At 24.8% G+C, this 20187-nt stretch overlaps 1 protein-coding gene and 1 long non-coding RNA gene across 4 annotated transcripts in view; both read left to right on the top strand.

Annotated features, from left to right (window-relative positions):
* Nucleotides 1-3713, top strand: part of LOC112595853 — a 35673-nt gene extending 31960 nt beyond the window's left edge. Inside the window, exon 3 of the long non-coding RNA XR_003114738.1 lies at nucleotides 3621-3713. This is a non-coding gene — a long non-coding RNA (uncharacterized LOC112595853). The remainder of the gene's footprint in view (nucleotides 1-3620) is intronic.
* Nucleotides 3714-6382: 2669 nt separating this feature from the next.
* On the top strand, nucleotides 6383-19312 carry LOC112595851 (protein EFR3 homolog cmp44E). Of its 3 annotated transcripts, none has more exons than XM_025341233.1 (14): nucleotides 6383-6515; nucleotides 15066-15133; nucleotides 15206-15333; nucleotides 15392-15542; nucleotides 15614-15766; nucleotides 15839-15945; nucleotides 16444-16593; nucleotides 16652-17144; nucleotides 17228-17400; nucleotides 17467-17827; nucleotides 17899-18067; nucleotides 18556-18686; nucleotides 18781-18942; nucleotides 19007-19312. In XM_025341233.1, exons 1-14 carry the CDS (start codon nucleotides 6425-6427, stop codon nucleotides 19142-19144), a joined length of 2475 nt encoding a protein of 824 aa, XP_025197018.1. In that variant the 5' UTR covers nucleotides 6383-6424; the 3' UTR covers nucleotides 19145-19312. The 3 variants fall into 3 exon arrangements, with proteins under 3 accessions (XP_025197018.1, XP_025197019.1, XP_025197020.1); XM_025341234.1 differs by having other exon boundaries at nucleotides 6425-6515; nucleotides 17899-18055; nucleotides 19007-19144; XM_025341235.1 differs by lacking the exon at nucleotides 6383-6515 and adding an exon at nucleotides 14598-14822 and having other exon boundaries at nucleotides 19007-19310.
* The last annotated feature ends 875 nt before the right edge of the window (nucleotides 19313-20187 follow it).

The following is a 20187-nucleotide window of genomic DNA, read 5'->3' as shown; positions in this document are numbered from 1 at the left end:
AGTATAATTTAATACATGTTACTTGTACGTGGTAATACATTCACAGAGCTCTGAAAGTGTTTTTAAAATTTTCCGAAATTTCGGAGATGCTTAAAGCCGCTGCAGCTTAACCCGAAGTAGCCCCTCATCACATCACGCTGATTCATGGATAAAATAATCTAAATAGCTTTTAATTACTAAAGAAACTTTTAGTTTTTTTTCTATAAATAATAATAAAAAATGTATTGCCTAATCAAAATTATTAAAAATGTTTAAAACATCCCACATAAGGTTTCTGTACAAATATTATAAAAATACATAGGACATTTTAAGTTTAAATCGTTACAAAATCGTTTTCAAAATCAAATTCACAAAAATTTACAGACTAAGAGTATTTTATATTATATAATTTATCAAATTTTCAACTCGTATAGGTAACGTTTAAAAATGTTATTTAATGTTTTTCTTAAATAGTTCACATAAAATTAAAAACCTAAAAATGTATAATCACAATTATTTTTAGTGGATATTTAAGATTCAAATATTGACAAAATCGTAATAATAAATAACGATATTAGTTGTTTATTATTTTTTTATAATTGAAAAATATTATTTGTTGGGACTTAAATTTTAATGTATTTGGATTCAACTATATGCAATGATATTTTCAAAATATGTAAATTAATATCTAATTTTAAGATATTATTTATTTAATATTTGTAGTTTATACTATGAACTTATATTCACTCTGTTTTACAGTGGGGTGGTATTGGTTCAAAAATTAATAACAATAATATTAAAATATGGTATAAAATACCAATATACTCAATAATATAGGCTGATAAACCGTTTCCGTTCAGAATCTATCTTCGTTAACTATTAATAATGATACATAATTGAATTTAAATAACACATTCATTATAGTGAGATCACAATGTATTTCTTTTCGATACAGTAGATCGTTACCCACTAGTCAATCTTTTTCAGTTTTAAGACAAACGATCACCTGGCCGTGAGGTTACACATTTTTTCCATCACGACAATATGATTAATAACTGACGACTGATACTATTTAATTAATTGATTTAAACAAATCAAAGACTAATAATAGGTACTAAATAATTAGTAAATTATTAGTTATAACTAGTTTATACTCGTATAAATATATGATAAAAATCGTACCATAGCATGATCAAAAATAGATTACTAAGAAAATGTTGTATTTAATTTCTTTAATAATTATTCCACTCGAAATAACCTTATAATAGCTAATAATCAGTCGTTTTTGAGCAATATTTAAATAAATATAGGGTATTTGATTATATGAGAAAATAGTACATCGAAGGTTATATTTTCTTAATTACAGTACTATTTTGTTTTTACATTTTAATTTTTTCCTAATTCATTTTCATGTGCGATAGCTACTTACTCTAACAATAATAGAATACTTAAATAATTCCTATAAACTACTAATTTTAAATTTTAGATCTATACACTTTTTTTGGTGCTAAGCTATTTAGTAAATTATTCTTTTTATAATTATTTATTATACTATAAACTGTAAATAGATATTATTAGTCCGGATTTTTAAGTAAAAATCTATTTTTTATTACGTATTTAACGTGTCTATGTCATTGGAATAATAATTGTAATTATGTTTCATAACTAGTAGAATCTATAAAAAAAATAAAGGGTTTTTGCATATTTCATTGATTCATTCTCGGAAAATAAAATTAATTTAACTTAACCCAACCTAAACAAGAGCGAAAAAATGTGATTTGAAAAATATTAAATCATTCTATTCCAAAACGCAGGAAAATAAATCAGTTAGTAAGTACCTGCATTTTTTTTTTTTTTTTATGGTAATTGATGAATCGTTTTCAAATTTTTCCAATACATTTTTAAGCTGTCAAAATGAGTTTATATAAAAAAAACAGGATCCAGCTAAATTATCCATGTTGACAATACAGGAGTAGGGTTAATGACACACCAAGTAAAATACTTTAAACGCTTCCGAAGCTTTTTAATAATTTTTTTTTAAATTGAAACTTAATTTGTTTACTGCGGAATGTATTTTTCTCCCTAACTTTTCTTGCAATTCTATTTAGCGTACGATCAATACAAGTTACGCGTATCATATTATATAGAATACTTTCAAATAATCATCAGTTTTCACCATTTATGGAAATGTATCTATTAACATCAATTATAATATGTTTTTTTCATTTTTACCAAGTGGTCATAACATTTTTAAAGTATAATTCATAAAACGCGCCATAGTGGGATGATGTGTATAATATGAATTATATTATGTATTTATGTTTATGGTTAGATTTCGTGCAGATAATGAAAACCAACAATTTATCATAGTAAGTTACCTAGTAATAATAACTAAATATTATAGCTTAATTAAATGCTCAAAAATATTTTCTTATATAAACCAATACAGCGAAAATATATTAAAATATTCTATAATATTTGTATGTACCATAAATTAGAATATTTCGAAATATTCTTTAAATTCAAAATTAACTCTAACACTCAAAAACAACTTTTTTTATATAGATTCTACTAGTTATAAAATTCAAACACTTCTTACACTGAATATGTCCATTAAAAATGTTCTCACATAAAAATCTGAACTAAAGTCATGTCATTGAATTTACTTAAGCATGTGATTAAAATGCCAACTATATACATATGTAACGTACGATTACCTATACTAGATTGGTTAAGTTATCATTTATTATACATTTAAAATACTTCTTGTTAAAACCGTTTAATCTAATTTTGTCAAAGTTTTTTTTTATTGATAATATGTGTGTACCATTGCACCAATCTATTTAGTTGATTTTGAATTGAATTTTAGACACACATTCAAAATACTAGATATAAATTATTAACATGTATTTATAATTTGAGCTTTGGATTATTCTTATTAATTTAATATAATACTTGACTATATTATTTTCAAAATCGCAAAGACAATTTAATATACTTATACTAGTATCAAAGTATTAAAATAAATTAAATGATTTACAATTTATTTCATTTTAATTAATAATCTAGAATCTAAGTGTATATACAAATAAGCATACAAAAATGTTAAATTCCTTGTATTATGTTGTTATAATGAAGTATATGACTTACAATCTATATGAAATTAAATTACCAATATCAAGTAATAATAAAGTAGGTAGTTATTTGTATAAGCTAATAACTAAATAATTCATGGTTAAATATTTTCTTAATTTACGTAATTATTATTTATACTTCTTTATTGTATTCAGACTTAATTTCACTTGCTATTTATTAAAACTGTAAAAAAATAATGAATTAAAAAAAAAAAAAAATGTCTAAGTTAGAAAAACAATACAAATTTATTTTAAATATTTACTCTTAGTAAAATAAAAGTTGTGCAAATTATAAAAGTTATATTTTTATATAAGTATTGAATAGGTATTTTGGTTTTAAAACCTATTGAAAAAGTATTGATTAATCATTATATCAGTTATCGTCATCTATATTTATAATTCTAATTAAATGTAGAATTGTTTTTTTAATAAATTAATATATCATTCAATATTTTATTATATTCTATAGTATATAAAATCATTAGTATTTATATTATTTGATTTCAGAAATCACAAGAGTTGTACACCCAGTAGAAAAACCAAGGTTGTAAAATGATCAACATAAAATAATATATTTAATATGATTAACAAAAAACACATGCAAAGGGTAAATAAAATAATTTTTTCGTACCTATTTAAAATTTACATTTTATACGTTTTTATAGTACAATATATCTATGTGACTATGTATAACTATAAAATAGTGTTTTGATCAAAATAATTAAATAAAACTTTGATAAAATAGTTGCATCATTTGCAGCACTTAAGTATTGTTAAGTTTTATTTCATCAGACGTCATGAGGTGTCGTTAAAAATTAAGAAAAAATGTATATTTATCCATACGTTTTAACTTAAAGCTAAAATAGTAGGTAGATACAATACCTATAATAATATTGTTAGTGGTGTTAAAATGTTTCATTGTTTGAGTTATAAAAGACAAAAACACCATAGAAAGGTACAATGTTATCAACACAATAAATCGATTATAGTACTATACTCTTAATACTAAATTTATTTGTTTTATATTTAATCAATAAATGATTAAACAGAAAGATTTTAGTATAGACGTATAGTGTACCTATAGATCGTGAGTTTGAATAGATACAAATTGGAAAACACATAGTCTTTCTAAAAAATGTCATCTTCAATTTCCACTGTTAATATCAGTCTATATGAATATGAAACTACGTAAATATAATATTATTTTAAACTTAAAATAAATCACGTATAAAAACATAACAAAATAAAAATCATATTTGCAAAAAACTATACGCAGAGGTTCTCCGTTAAAAAAAATACTTTAAAAAAGCAAGAAGAACAAATCTGATATTGACACATTTTTCTGTTGCTTTTCAAATAAAAATTACGGATGTGTCACTCTTATTCTTGCTGACACGCGAGACATTTCTATGTAAACACCCACAAAATGAATTTTATGCAATATATTTTCTATATCCTATATCATCTTATATGTAAAATATATTATATACATGTGATATGTATACGAGTATTCTATTTCAAAAAAAAAAAAAAAATTAAAAAATTGAATAGTTTGTAAAAATAAAAAACTTCACGTAATGTTAAATTTTGTTTTAATTTTGTCCTATCTATTGTAAAGTGAATTATGTCCTTAAAAAGTTTAAAACTACATTAAAAACGCAATGAAACTCAGAATAAGAAACATAAGTCTGTTCCACAATAATAAAAAAAATCATTCCGCTTACACATACACACACGCACACACACAGACACATTGACACATATTATTATACTACTATGAGTACAGCTCATAATGCATGTTTAAAACGTATATTAAATATTACATATAGGTTGATTCAACTCAAGTATATTTACCCACCATTATTTTCGTTAAAAATGAATTCATTCAAATTTTGATTTTTAGAATTTTTAATTATACTTAAGGACTATATTATTCTCAAATATTTAGATTATTTACAATATTTAAGGACTATCCTGTTGTCAAACAAACTTTATTTTTCAAATAATTAAAATCAACTTTTTTGTTTCTGTAAGTTTTTAAGCGGATAATTTTTCAAAATTTTAATGTGGGTATCTAAATCTAAATTTAAACGAGTAATCTTTAAAAATGGCATTACAAAAATATAAAATAGACGTAATCCTCTAGCATTTGTTAGATTCGGAAAATGTTTACGAATTACAAAATGTCAATAGATTAGTTTTAATAATAAATTATAATTTTGAAATCGTAATATGCAGCCCCGATATTGCTTACTCTCTAATCATTTTATTATCATTAATACACAAAGTAAAATAATCCGAAAATCACTCGTCCAATATCGCTTCAAATCGCGTAGGTGTACCTATTTAATAATTTACAGATCCTCGTTTGAAAAAATAAGTCGCTATTGTCGTAGGACGCTTCTTAAATGGTATGCGATATCTGTGCGTTTGAAAACGTGGCACTTGAGCGTACTTGATAGAAAAAAAAAAAAATTCGAATTCGAATTCGAATGAACAAACCATTTAAGAGAAAATCGGGGATGAGCTTACTCTGCTGTACATCGCCTTATCCACGTACACATACATGCATATACGTGGATAAGATACACCACACGATAATAATAATACTGCAGGCGCCGAGAAAGAGTACCTACGCATTTTCGCTACAGGGGTCGCGAGCTGCAGCCCGCGTATATACGTGAGGCGTTGGCGACGTTTCGCGAATGAGCTTTTCACAATAAACGGCACCCGCCGAGCGCATCGGCCAAAGCGCGCGCGCACGGTTTAGTGTTGTATCGGCTTCGCCGGTGGTATATTATACGTTACCATTGCGCCGTTCAGTCGTCAAGTCAACGTCATCTGCTCGTGCGATAACCATAATATACAATTATTAATATATTCGACGCGATATCCGCCGACTTCCGACAGACATTAATATATTTCGTTTTCTTTAAATTTCTTTGTCTATTTCATTTTTGTACGTTAATTAATCCGCACGAATTCCGGTATACGTCGACGGAACTCGTTCGAGTATAATATTATATACGTTTGGATTAACTAGATTAACAATCGCGAGCAATTTTAGCCCTGTAAATCGTATATTGTTGTTGTGAACAAATATTAAAATATTATAATTCACAATATTTATTTTAACGAGTACGACTCTGCGCTTTTTGTCCCGAGAAATCGTTATATATAAATATATATATATATATATAACCTATCTATAATTAATACTATATTATTGTTTTTAATTCATTTTTCATTTTTTCATAATTTTTTTTTTTTTTTTTTTTAATTTTAATTTTCTATATCACTTGTTATATAAAATGTCCGCCATGGGTTTTTGCTGTTGTTACAAACAGGCAGATATGATGAAGTGCGTCGACACAATTGTGGACAAGTGTACGGACCCAGGATGTAAGTATATAAATACAACTCCTTATTCATTATATAAAAAAAAATTAAAATCTCCTATTATTATTATTATTTATTTTTTTTTTTTTTGCCGACGAACTATCCAATGTGATTAATAATATATTTTAGTCTCGTACCTACTCTTGCTTTCATATCATAGAAGAAACTTGAAAATTACGTTTGATCAAATAAAATCAGGGTGTAAATCAAGCTTTCCCTTAAATGCCGTAGTAATTTCTTTTAAGTGTACATATTCCATTCACTGAAATCACATAAATCTTGTTAGAATACTATTACTCACAAAATCTCATATTTTAAATCAATTATATATAATAAACACTTGATGCTTTTTAATTTAAAACAATTTTAACATAAGCAATACCTATACCTAATGTAAGTTAATAGATAAACACTGATATTATCTTAATATTTAATATAAAAAACAACTTTATTGATATTACCAATACTTGATAAATATACACGAGTATAAACATATTTTCCACTACTCAAATTTTATTTAAAACCGATGTTTTACTATACAAATGAGTTTATAAAAATTATTTTTTAAGTCAATAAGTTGTCATCGCAATATTGGAATAATGACATATTTATATACTAAATTATAATTCAATACAAAATCAGTATGTCCATTTTAATATTAACATCAATAATATAATGTTAATTGACCTTAACATATAATTACAAAAACTATACATGCTAGACATATAAAACTTTTTAAGCACTTTGACTGTGGTTTAAAATAATTAGCTATATTTAAAAAAATAAAAAACTCCAATAATTGTATTAAACTTAATATTTTTACTAAACATTTAGCTCAAGATGGACGAAAAATTCTAAGCTTACTAAAAAAAAATATGTTGTAATAATTATTGTATAGTACCTATACCTATGTGTTTTTATTTTTATAACCATAAATTTCAAACACTTTTTTTTCATTTTATCATGACTATAAAATTTTTTAGGTATTATTAACATCTGCAATAGCTTAATAACTGATTTGGAAATTATATTTAAAGATTAAACGTTTTTATTATTGTGAATAATACGCAACTATTGTGATACACAGTTTATTTTCTACATATATTTCACTTGATAATAATTTTTTTTTAATTTATTTGAATTGTCAAACTAAAAAAAATTAATATTTTTATTTAAATTTCTTTATTTTATAATTTAAAAAAAAATTATAATTTGATTTTTTTCAAAGTCAATAAGGGTGAAACAAACCGCATAATTCTACTTTCCATAAATATTTCTTCTAATATTTAATTTTCTGCATATTTCTATTCTATAGATAGAAATGAGTAAATTATTGATGGAGTCCAAAATCGTCACTCACAAAAAAATATAAAAGAGATTAATAATAATATGTAATAATCGTATATGTCTAAGGTTTTTACCGTTGATTATTCAATATTAATATCAGGTATTCTTTCATGTATGAAAACAAAAAAATAATACAATTAATTTTACATTGTAAATCACTATTTATTGAAATTATAGTATGGCCATACTGGCAATAGCAGCAAAAACTGCACCTGGCCATTATTCTACCTGTGCCTACCTATAATATTAATTTATCATACAGGTCAAGGACGCGACTTGTTAATGTGACAATATAACCATTTAGCCATCACACCAAATAAGACGTGTTTTCTATGTATATGTGAACAATACGTGTATCAATGTATATAGTAGTTAGTAAATACAAAATACATCTGATTGACGTGCAGTATTTAGGGATATGTGCGGTACTCGTTGTCACATATCATAGCCCAACCATAACCCAAGCAAATTGTGTCTTTATATATACAGAGACAAACCTTCTTACCTCCAATGTTTTAATTAATGGTAAATGTAATACAAACATGTTGGTGTTTATAACTTGTATTTATATATTTAAAAACCATATTCAAAAAAACTTGAATTTTTTTATGTGATATTACTGTATTAGGAGTGTGGCAATGTAGACATATTTTTTTAAATGTAAACCACCCTTTTTATTGATAATTATTATTGATTATTGTTTTTGAAAACTTTAATGTATTTAAATCAATATTTGTTTTAATGTATTTTCTGAGTTTATAAGTCTTAAGTACATAAGGTGTAAGGATAATAATAATTAATAGAGTCCATTATAATAGGTTTAATAGATATAAGGGCTTTACTGATTTTAAAATCATAGTAATTTATTTAAATTTATTAAAATTACGTCCGACAAGAATAGATTTCTATGGCTTATATTTTCAATGTTGTTTACATTCCCTTATAAGTTGTTATAGTAAACTCCGTTCAGACTCATTGACCTCATATTTCAGTACATCCATTTATCATTGTTTTAAAAAATAAAATAATAAGAGAGATACGCATCTGAATTCTAAATTTAAAAATAACCACGTAATTTATGAAGTATAAATAAAAATATATTTCTACAAGTATTATATAAAACGTTTACTTCAGTTGTGTCTTATTAAAATAGAATATCTTTTTTTTGATTACTTAAAACATGATACATTTTTCAATTAAATTTAGATTTTAGAATTTATATTATACTATTAATTTTAAATGCCACCAGTCACAATCTGGGTACCTAAATCGTTGGAAACATAGTATTAAAATTTAAAACTACTTCTGTATTATTTAGATACCATTATCAATACTCTGTAGTCAACACCTACCATATTATCTAATCTAAAAATGACATCTGCAGATATAAAAAAGCTAATTTTACCCCTACTCCATGTATGAGTATATACGTATATTTTTGTTTTTATATTTATTAAATATTCTTTTTTCACAATTTTTTTCACGGTTCGCAAAAATTTTTAAATGTTAAATAACGACACAAAACTTACACAAACGCCAATCAGAGGCATCTGCCAAAATATTATATTCAATATATTCATTAGTTATAGATTTATCAAAAGAATAAGGATACCCTTTTTAATACAATATTTACAAATAAAAGTGAGGAAACCATAATTTCAATAAATATTCATTGTGTTAGTTAGCTTAAATATAAAAATAAATATAAGTATTTTATTTTTGCTGGTAATTTAGAAATTAATTAAATACGTTTTAAAAAATGATTGGCATAATTTTTATAATACTGGAAATGCAGGTATTGTATTATTATAATATTGTTTATTGAATTTTGAGAGAACAATCTATATTTATACGTTATAAAATATAATAATATTTATTACTACCAAATGACCATTTAAATTTTTAAAATTATTAATAATTAATATTTATAAGACTATAATTATACACTTATACAATTATAATAATACAATATTTATTTAATTATCTAGACATACCACCTAAAATTTACAATAAATAAATGTAATTAAGAATCTGTACAGTGTATACTTATTGATTATTTAAATGAAAATAAATGCTACTTATAATAGTGTTAAAAAAGAGTAGTCGTAGTATTATAATAATACCCATATTAGACATTTATAAAGTTCATACGTTTTCAAGTTGTTTTATTTAAAGAATAGTAAAATCCTGTATAACTTTCTTGAGGTAAACTAGGTCCTAGGTTTAAAAAAATTAAGATAAACTGAATCCCCTTCAAAAAAAAAAAAAAAAATAAAAAAAAAATAGTACTATTATACGTGTACGTTTTTCTTCTTATTTTTATACCTAGGGTTAAATCTATCTGTGTTAAACATGCGTGACTAAATATATGTTTTTTTTTTTTATTTTGTCAATTTTTCTTTTAATATAACCATTTCAATTCATAATCATGGATTCCATAATCCTCCGCTATTTTAGTTAGTATTAAATATTAATTGTTTTATAACCTAGGTACTTGCATGGATTAAATATTATTATATAGTTTTAAAATTTTAACTTTTCCCTCCCTTATATTTCTGCGGGCGCCCTTGTTCATAATGTTTCCATATTTATGAACAAAAATTATGTCACAATAATTTATTTTTTATTATGTTCAGGTTAAAAATGCATTTGAAATGTTATTAACAAATTTCAGTTACATCTAATATATTTTTATTTTATATTTAATTTTTTTTTTTTTTTTTGTCTCTTGTTTTCTTCTGTTTAATAACTTATTTCCTGTGTTTTTTTTGTGTTTGTATTTATTTAAATGTCTTTAAATAGATTCTTAAGCGTGTAGATGCTTAGATGAAAACAATAAATTTAACATTCTATTTAGTTTCTAATGAAATGATTCGCAGCTATTTATTGCCGCCTTCAACTCAATTCAAACATTAAGACGGAATAATTCCTTCGGATCAATATAATTTATTTCAAAATCATTATTTAAATACGCTAATATTTTGTTCTTATAGGTATTGTATTACCATAATAAATTCTAAAAAGCACTAATCATTGATTAATTTTATTAGGCTTAGGAAAGTAAACCTAAGAATTATTATTTATATACTATAATAATATTAAGTATATATAAAAAAAAAATTAAATTATATAATAATTATCCAGATTCACTTTACTTTACACATCTAATTATTTGAAACTCAAATTACCTAGCATTTTTTTTTTTTTTTTTTAATAACTATATATCTACTTACCTGATCTGTGTACATACATTATATTATAAATTTAATTTTTTTTGGAAATATCACTTAATTCATGAGTTTTTTTACAAAAAATTATTTATTTTATGGTTCACTAAAATATAATAGATTAATCATGAATCAAAAAATTAATATTTAAAGCACTTACTAGATTGATTCATTAAACGTTCAGTGGTTGTTAATGACGTCTATCATTAGTGTTATTATAATAAATATTTAAACAATTCTTACAATTAAATGTCTTAATTTTATGTTTATATTATATTATAATTTATAATCATTTTAAAAATAATACATAATAAAATATTCAATACATAAACTATAAGATATGTTTTCAATTGGCCTCTACATGATTGAATTATAACTGTAGTAATGCTAAATGTGTGCTAAATGTCGCCATACGTATACAATTATTATTCATAAAATAATTATAATTTATGGTAATATCATTAATTCATTTGATTATTATCAATAATTCGGACATGTCAGCCTAATATTAATTAAATTAAAACACTTGAAACATAATAAAAATACGTCGTGAAAATTAATATAAGACAATTAATTATCATGTATCATAAATCATTATATTATCGTTTATACCACATAGACGTTATAAGACATTTTGGTCACGTCATATCACATACGTTATATCATAGAATGTTTTTGAAAATTAAAAAACTTCAAAGAACCACGTGTATTCGATTATAGTAAAACAATTGTAACTATAAAATTGATACGTATATTATCAAATTACTTTTATGGCTTTACCTTACGTACCTACTTAAATCTAAATTATGTTAATTTAAGTTTTAAAATTTTTACTGATCAGTTTACAGATTAGATAAAAATATTGGGATTTCATTTATTCCGTTACACTTGAATTTTAAAAGGTATACGGATTCTGCCAGTATTGATCTCGTCACCTAATCTAACAGGAAAAAATTAATCTACTCGAACAAAAATTATATTTTGATTTTTCTTAGGTATACAACTTTATTTTAAATTACATTATACTAAATAGATAGGTACATCATTTTGTTTGTAATACCTGTATAAAAATATCGTGCATAAAATTTCTTCTGACATATTGACTTGTTAACTCAGTAATTTTATTGATGATAATATCTAACGTAAAGAACAGCGCATAAAACAATTAATATCAGTTGTCCTATACTAATTAGGTTGATACATGATATTATCATCTGTTTTACAAATATGGTTTATTCATTTTTTTTTTTTTTTTTTTGCTGCATTTTATTTATAATTTATCTATTTTTACGTAAGTACCTACCTATATATTCGAGTTGCTATTTCCAAAAATATTATTCACATTTTTAAGTTGAATATACATTTATTTTTAATAAAGTTAATAAGGAATTATATAAGATGATTTTCTAGTTTCTACAAATGAAAATTGGTAGGTGGTGAAATTGATATAGGTTGATATATTGTTTTTAGACAACCCGTACTCTGCCAGAAATCGATGATATGTTGACAGAATCGATAGGTCCCCACAAATGTTATTGATTGGCTGCACTATTGGTGTCTACTACCCCATGCTACTGTGATTTTTACGATTTACAACCTTATAAGTAGTGGGTTTCCCAGTAACTTATGAGCCTGATATCTGTCTCATATTGTACTGACGAGGTACGATGACTGACGACTATCGTTATTTGGTATTTCTTAACAGCATTAATATGATGACCATAATAATAATAATAATAATAATAAACGGAACAAACATTTTCGGCTTAGCTCTAAAAGTTTGTTTAGTAATATTTTTATATTTTGAAGATGTTATGAATACAATTTGGCTCGTATCGTATGCTTGTTAAACGATGTACATAGTCGGGGGAGCCAAAGGATGACAGACGACAGTGGGCTCTTATTTTAAGTCTTAGTGTAATTGTAATTATATATTTACAGGTGTAACTGTCAAAATATGTCAATAGGTATAAAGTATATATACGTATACCATATTATACGGAATGTTACATATTTCTTACGTTTATCATTATCATTCGTCGGTATGGTTGTCAGTCGACACTCGATGCTCGTTCCACATAAACCGTTCATTAAGTTATAAATAACTTATAATTATGTATACAACTTTAAAAAAAAAAAATAAGGAAAATATTATTTTTATCTTTTTGCGTATAGGTTTTTTTTTTTTTTTAATGCCATTATCATTACAATATGAAATTATCTAACAGGATTAAAACGGGTTTGTCGGGTCAACGAGACATGGTCCTCAAAAAAGGGACAAACTTGTTTCAAATATAAATTCTGTATTGGCTGAACCTTTTATTAATAATTAGATATTTATAAAATTAGGAATAGGTTACAGTGGTTACACGTATAATTGAAAGATAGGTATAATACCTAACAACATTAATAGACAAAACTAAAAATCTATAGAAGACTTAGTTAAGAGTAACCTTTTATTCGATTTATACACTTTTTAACCGAGTAGGATAATAGTATTTTTATCAACAATTAAAAGCCATTTCACAGTCAAAAAAAAAAAATGAATTTTTTGAAAATTATATCACATAATATATATTATAATGTCAAATATTGACCGTTAGTTGGTTATCGACTTATCGTTTTAAAATTATGATAAAACCTACTTTGTAAAATATTTCGAAGCTAAATATTTATTTAATGTATTCTTTTTTTTGTTATTTATTTCCAGTTATGAAGGGATATTTTACTTTTGATCTAAAATATCAACTAAATACAATTTGCTACCAGAAGGCAAAAACTATTATCGAAGTTAAAAACTGAAACATTTTTACATTTTTTTTTTTTTTTTTGCTTCAAAAGTTGATGACAGACAAACAATCAAATCATTCAACATTAATAATGAAAAAAAACATATCGTTGCAAACTACATATTTGCTCTTCTCAGTTCTCAGAATCTTAAGTTATAGAATAATGTTTTATATACCTAGACTAGATATAACAATAAAATTTAAATTACTTTTAATAGATAGATACTTCTTAAAATTATAATTAATAATACCTGCATAATTAGTTATACATAAAATATTCAATGATAAAATAGTTTTTGTTTTATGGTGAAATGTATTCAAATTTCGTATCTCAAAAAATACCGGCCAATTTCAAAAGTTTCAAAAGTAGGATTTTAAAAATTAGACGGGACAAGTACCTACACCAATTATTGCAACCCTCCCCAGTTCCCTCCAAGATCCAAGTAACACCAACGATAGCTATTAGCATTATATTATATTAATTTTTATTTTTACTAAATAATTACTTTTACTTCATGGAACAAAAATTTTCAATGTTATTAAGCTACATGTTATCGTTTCGTTATCACTAAAAAATCCTTGTCAGTTGTTAAAAATGACTAACTGGAATCAGGAAATACAGGATAAAATAATATAGATTTAATTATTTATTTTTGTCTTCTTAGTTTTTAGTGTTTTACTCTTTATACTTATCTTATATTGAGTATTAACTTAATAATTATTTCAATATTCTATCTTGTGTCTGGATTCGCTTAATCATTCTGAATATTTGTCGTCAATTTATTTTTTTATTTATCTAGTTATCATAAGAATATCTCATAACGTGTTAACGAGTTATTATTCTATTACATAATATTACTAGTCTGCTAATTTCACGAGCCACTTTAAATTTGTTTAAGCATTTCAGAATTAAATTTGTTTTTTTACACAAATAGCAATGTGTGTTGGTGAGTTTAATTGAATAGTTTATACTAAAATCATATCCGCATTTGCTTAGAACTGTTCATATTGAAAATCTTGAGCTAGTAAAAGGGTGTTTCCAAGGTCACTAACCAACATATATTTTCTAATACAAAATGAATTTTCCAATATCAAATTGTTTTAATCTTAGAATCACTAATACACGAATAAATTGAATTTGATTTATAGAAATTGATGAATATATATGATATTATGTTTTATTTTACTAGGTTGCTTATCTCGTATGCGCCCTCGCTATAAACGTCTTGTTGATAACATCTTCCCATCAGTTCCTCAGGTAACTTACTTTATATTTATTTAAGATATCTTTATACAAGATGGCAATTTAATTAATTATGTTGTAATCTAGGATGGTTTGGTGAAAAATAATATGGAAAAGTTAACATTCTATGCTTTATCATCACCAGAAAAATTAGATCGTATTGGCGAATATCTATTTCAGAAAGCTAGTAGAGACATCTCTCGCAAGAGAAATGAGTAAGATTTATCAAAAATAAAAAAAATCAAGCCAATTCTTAAATATTTTCTATTTTAGGTTTGTAATGATTGCTATGGAAGCTATGGACCAGCTTCTTGTAGCATGTCATGCTCAAACTTTAAATTTATTTGTTGAAAGCTACTTACGCATTGTGCAAAAGCTACTTGAATCATCAGAACCCAGTTTACAAATACTAGCCACACAATCGGTACCAAAATATATTCAAGTTTTTAGTTAAATAAAATGAATACTAATTAACAGCAGTTATTTTGTTTATAGTTTGTACGGTTTTCTAATATTGAAGAAGATACACCATCATATCATAGGAGATATGATTTTTTTGTTTCCAAATTTTCTTCCATGTGTCATAACAACAATCCAAATTTAGTCACTATGGAAATGATTCGAATGGCAGGCATAAAAGGCATTCAAGTAAAATTTAAATTAAATATTTTCTATTATATCTTTAATTTAAATAAAATATACATTATTTTTCTTATTAAGGGAGTTATTAGAAAAACTGTTTCTGATGATTTGGTTGAAAATATCTGGGAACCTGTTCACATGGACAAAATTGTTCCATCTTTATTATTTAATATGCATACAATGAAGTAAGTGTTATATTATTATTTAAGTCACTTAATAGTAATTATGTTGATTATTATCTATCTTGTTGTATATTGTGCTTTATAAACTATGTTGTGTTTTTGTATATTTTTCCAACCTTTATGATAAATTATAGATGATAATGATTACAAAATCAGAGTCATCAGTTTTGAGTGTGTATGCAGCTAACAAAAGTATACCCACTCACCTTAAAAAAATATTCATGTTCTATTCAATAAATATACTTATAAAATATGTATAAAAATATTTAAAAAATTTAGTAATTGTTATATTCCACAGAACCTAATTATTATTGTTTATACATATGCTTCCCCAGTAATTTATACCTACCCCCTTCGAGGGCACATGCAGTTATTAATATATGATACTTGGTAATCTATCTGAGTGCCTCTGTTTAAGAATTAATTTTATTAATTAGTTTAATTAAATTGTGTTTGTATTGTAAACTTACTTTATTAATAATACTTAACATAAAATTTTAGATCAAAAACTGAATTAATGGTTGAAAGTGGAATTTCAGAAGAGGTCAATGATAAAACTGATTCATTTTCTTTAGCAGAATCTTGTTTAAGAGAGTTAATTGGACGTGCATCGTTTGGTCATGTTAAAAGTGTCATTCGTCCTGTCCTAAAGTAATAAACAAACTTTTAATTTAAGAAATTGTTATAATATATTTTTTTTATTTTTTAGACATTTAGACGCTCATCATATGTGGGTGCCAAATGTATTTGCTACTCAGTGTTTCCGTATCTTAATGTTTTCTATTCAATCTCAATATTCATATGCTGTAGTGGAAACACTGATGACTCATTTAGACGAAAACAGCAACGCATCTCCAAAAATCCGAACTAGTATTGCAGACGTGCTATCAAAAATTATTGCTATTGCAGCTAATGAAAGTGTTGGACCAACAGTATTAGAAATAATAAATTCTCTGCTAACAAATCTCCGTACATCAGTTACTAGACGTCCACCATCTAATACTGGTCTATCTGAATCTGATGGTGAAAATGAATATAGAGAAGCACTTATACACGCACTTGGAGAATTTGCTGCACATTTGCCTGATTATCAGAAAATTGAAATTATGATGTTCATTATGTCCAAAGTACCACAGTTTAAATCTTCAAATAATCCTAATGATCTCCATGTACAAAGAATGTGTTTAAAATCTCTTTTGATGGTATTTATTCATTTTATATTTTGTTTATTCTATTTATTATAATTTAAATTCAATGTTATTAAAAGAATTGTATTATTATGTAGGTAAGCACCAAGTATAGTTCAGTACAAATGAATGCTACTTTTCCTCAGTCATTTTTGGATTTATTGCTAAAAACATTAACTGCTTCTGAGGATGAAATTCGCTTCATTGTTCTACGTATATTACACACACTTTTAGACAGGCACAATAATGCACCTAAGCTATCTAAAGCTACGTAAGTTTTTAATCGAAAATATTTTAACTTATTTACTATAAATTATAATAAAAATATTTTTTACAGGGTAAATATCTCCAAATCTGACATAAATCTAGAGAAATGTTCTCGTAGTGATACAATATTTATACGAAAACATGCTCAAGATATTTATGTATCTATATATGAAAGCTTAGAAATGACTAACAATACTGTTGATAATGTTGAGGCTGTATATACGACTTTGGCCTTAATATGTATTGAACTATTGTCTGAGGAAACGGTTTTGGATTTTATCAGACTGATTTTAAGTATACAGGAGTTAGCCATTACTAACGCTGTACTTTCAACTCAGCAGAAATTCCATTTACATGCATTGGTTATTAGTATTATGCTTTTAGTAGCTGTTGTGACTGATTTACATCCACTCAAAGACTATGTGGAAAAAGTAATAAATATAAAAATAAATAACAAGACAATAGTGTAATATGTATAACATCAACAAAATTTATTTTTCAGATAATTGAACAAAGAAAATTGTTAAATGCTACTCATTTGTTACCAGAAATAAGTATTCATAACGAAGTTAAATCTGCCAGTCTTTTGCCAGCTGGAGTTTTAATTGAAGAGCCAGAATTAACTGAAGCTTTAAAAGCGTCGGGCATTGAAATTACAAGTTTGTTTTCATGTAATATACACTTAACTAAAATTGTGAAGTTATTACTTATTACTGAATGTGTTTTTGAAATTTACTTTTCAAATCAGTTTTTTGGAAATGTGAAATATTTTTAATACATTTATAAATTTGTATTTTAAAAACAGTATCTAACATTCAAAAATTAAATTATCCTAGTTAATTTTAAGTTTTTTAAAAAAAAGTTTTTATATTTTTATTTTTCAAAAACACTTGATTATTTTTTATTTATGGTGTTTTATTTATTGAATATTTTATTAAAAATGTAAAATATTTTTTGTTGAATAAGAAATAAGATAAAAAGTGATAATACATATTTAAGTATATATTTATTTAGTATATAATACATTTAAATAAAACATTTTTTTTCTTTTGAAAGCTCAAATATTAATGACTTATATCCAATAAACACTATTCCATTTACTTTGTAAAATATTTTTGGTCTTTATTATTTTAACAATCATCTTTTACTATATTTATAGGTGAAACTGGTCCAGTACTAACACATAGACGTAGCTGGGTTGAAAACACTAATATATCAACGAAAGGAAGCTTTACTGATTTGAGTAATTTAGATTTAGATAGTGTCAATTCCACTCCAGCAATGCAAAGAGTCAGTATTAATTTTAAATTGTGATGTATAATTAAAACATATTTTTTTTTATTTATAATGTACATATATTGAGATTGAATTATATTTTCTTTAGCGTTTTTCTCCAAATGAAGACCTGTCATTTGAAGCCATGAAACGTTCACTGTTGGACAACCCTGCGATCAAGGTAGAACAGAACACCAGACAAACTCAACTGTGTGATATGTTCAGAAATACATCCTTCCAAGATTTAGTAGCAATTTCTACTGCATCAAAAGTAATTCAGCTTATTATCATGCAAACCATGTTTATAAACTCATACATCAAATTTTTGTATTCAGGATGAAGAAACATTGCATACGAAAATAACTGATGTGTTCAATAAAGTCGATATATCGAACAAACTATCAACTGTGGAAACTCCTAACCAGCCCAAACCCATTTATGAGACACTATTCCCAGAATTATTTGCATTTTAAAAAAATTTTAAAATTATATTTTATTGACATATTTATAGGAATGTTTTAAGGTTGAGTATTCTTAAATTAAAGTGGATTACATTTTATTGTTGTTATATTATAATACATATTAGACCAAACTGTTAGTATGTATTCATTTTTAATTATAAGTCATTGGTATTGTTACCAACGTGATGTTTCATTTAAAAATATATTTTTATTTATTTTGGTGTTTTTAATTTTGTGTAAATTTTTTCAATGTGTGAACAAAATGATAAACTCTGCCATTAAAATATATAATTTTAATAAAACAATTCTTAAGAAGGCCTAATCTAAAAAGAATATTTGTGATCTTTCATGAATTTTGAAAATTTAGTATTTGCAAAATATTTACAGACATCCCACCCCTCTCTCTTATTTTTTATAAACAGTAAAGTAGTACTTGATAATTTTATTGTTAGTAGATACCTTATAATATAATTTTATCTTTTGGTGATTTTTCTCTACTTTTCTTTTCTATTCAAACATATTAATATTTTTTTTTTTTAAATCATATAAAATCTTCAAGTTCTGGTGTTAATAATCTAGTCTTGTGTGTTTGTTTTGAGTCCGATAAATTGGTCAAGACAATCAAGTCATTGTTGTAGATTGGAGATTAAATGGAAAAATTAAAATTCTATTAACACTTGAAACCTAACTCGAACGGTCTGTACAGTGAGTCGTTTACTTAATAATAGGCAAAAATGCAGGCACTTTCTGGTTACATTTTGCAATAAACCATACGAATGAATAAATATTGTAACTACCTATTTCAATGATGAAAAATTACTCTATTGGACAAGACTGAGTGCTTTGTAAAATTGCTGGATTTTAATCATTTTTTTTTTTTTTTTAAGAAGATTTATTTAGGTTGTATTTAACCCTGATTTTATAATTTATTTTAAATAACACCAAAAATATTTTTGTAACTAAGAATGTGTCTGCTTTATTTATTTAAAATTTTGATTTATCACAAGTGTAGTTGGAATACTACTGAAAGGTGGCTTATTTAACTTCATTTTTAT

Source organism: Melanaphis sacchari, unplaced genomic scaffold (genome assembly GCF_002803265.2).
Source record: "Melanaphis sacchari strain LSU unplaced genomic scaffold, SCAv2.0 Contig2_pilon_pilon, whole genome shotgun sequence".
Taxonomy (NCBI): Eukaryota; Metazoa; Arthropoda; class Insecta; order Hemiptera; family Aphididae; genus Melanaphis; species Melanaphis sacchari.
The sequence above is the reverse complement of the archived record's forward strand: the minus strand, read 5'-3'. Positions and strand labels throughout refer to the sequence as shown.

Coding starts and splice junctions, on each gene's coding strand:
- LOC112595851 (XM_025341233.1), top strand. CDS start 6,425: ATGTCCGCCATGGGTTTTTGCTGTTGTTACAAACAGGCAGATATGATG. Junction 15,543..15,613: donor AAATACTAGCCACACAATCG/GTACCAAAATAT, acceptor TTTTGTTTATAG/TTTGTACGGTTTTCTAATAT. Junction 16,594..16,651: donor GTCATTCGTCCTGTCCTAAA/GTAATAAACAAA, acceptor TTTATTTTTTAG/ACATTTAGACGCTCATCATA.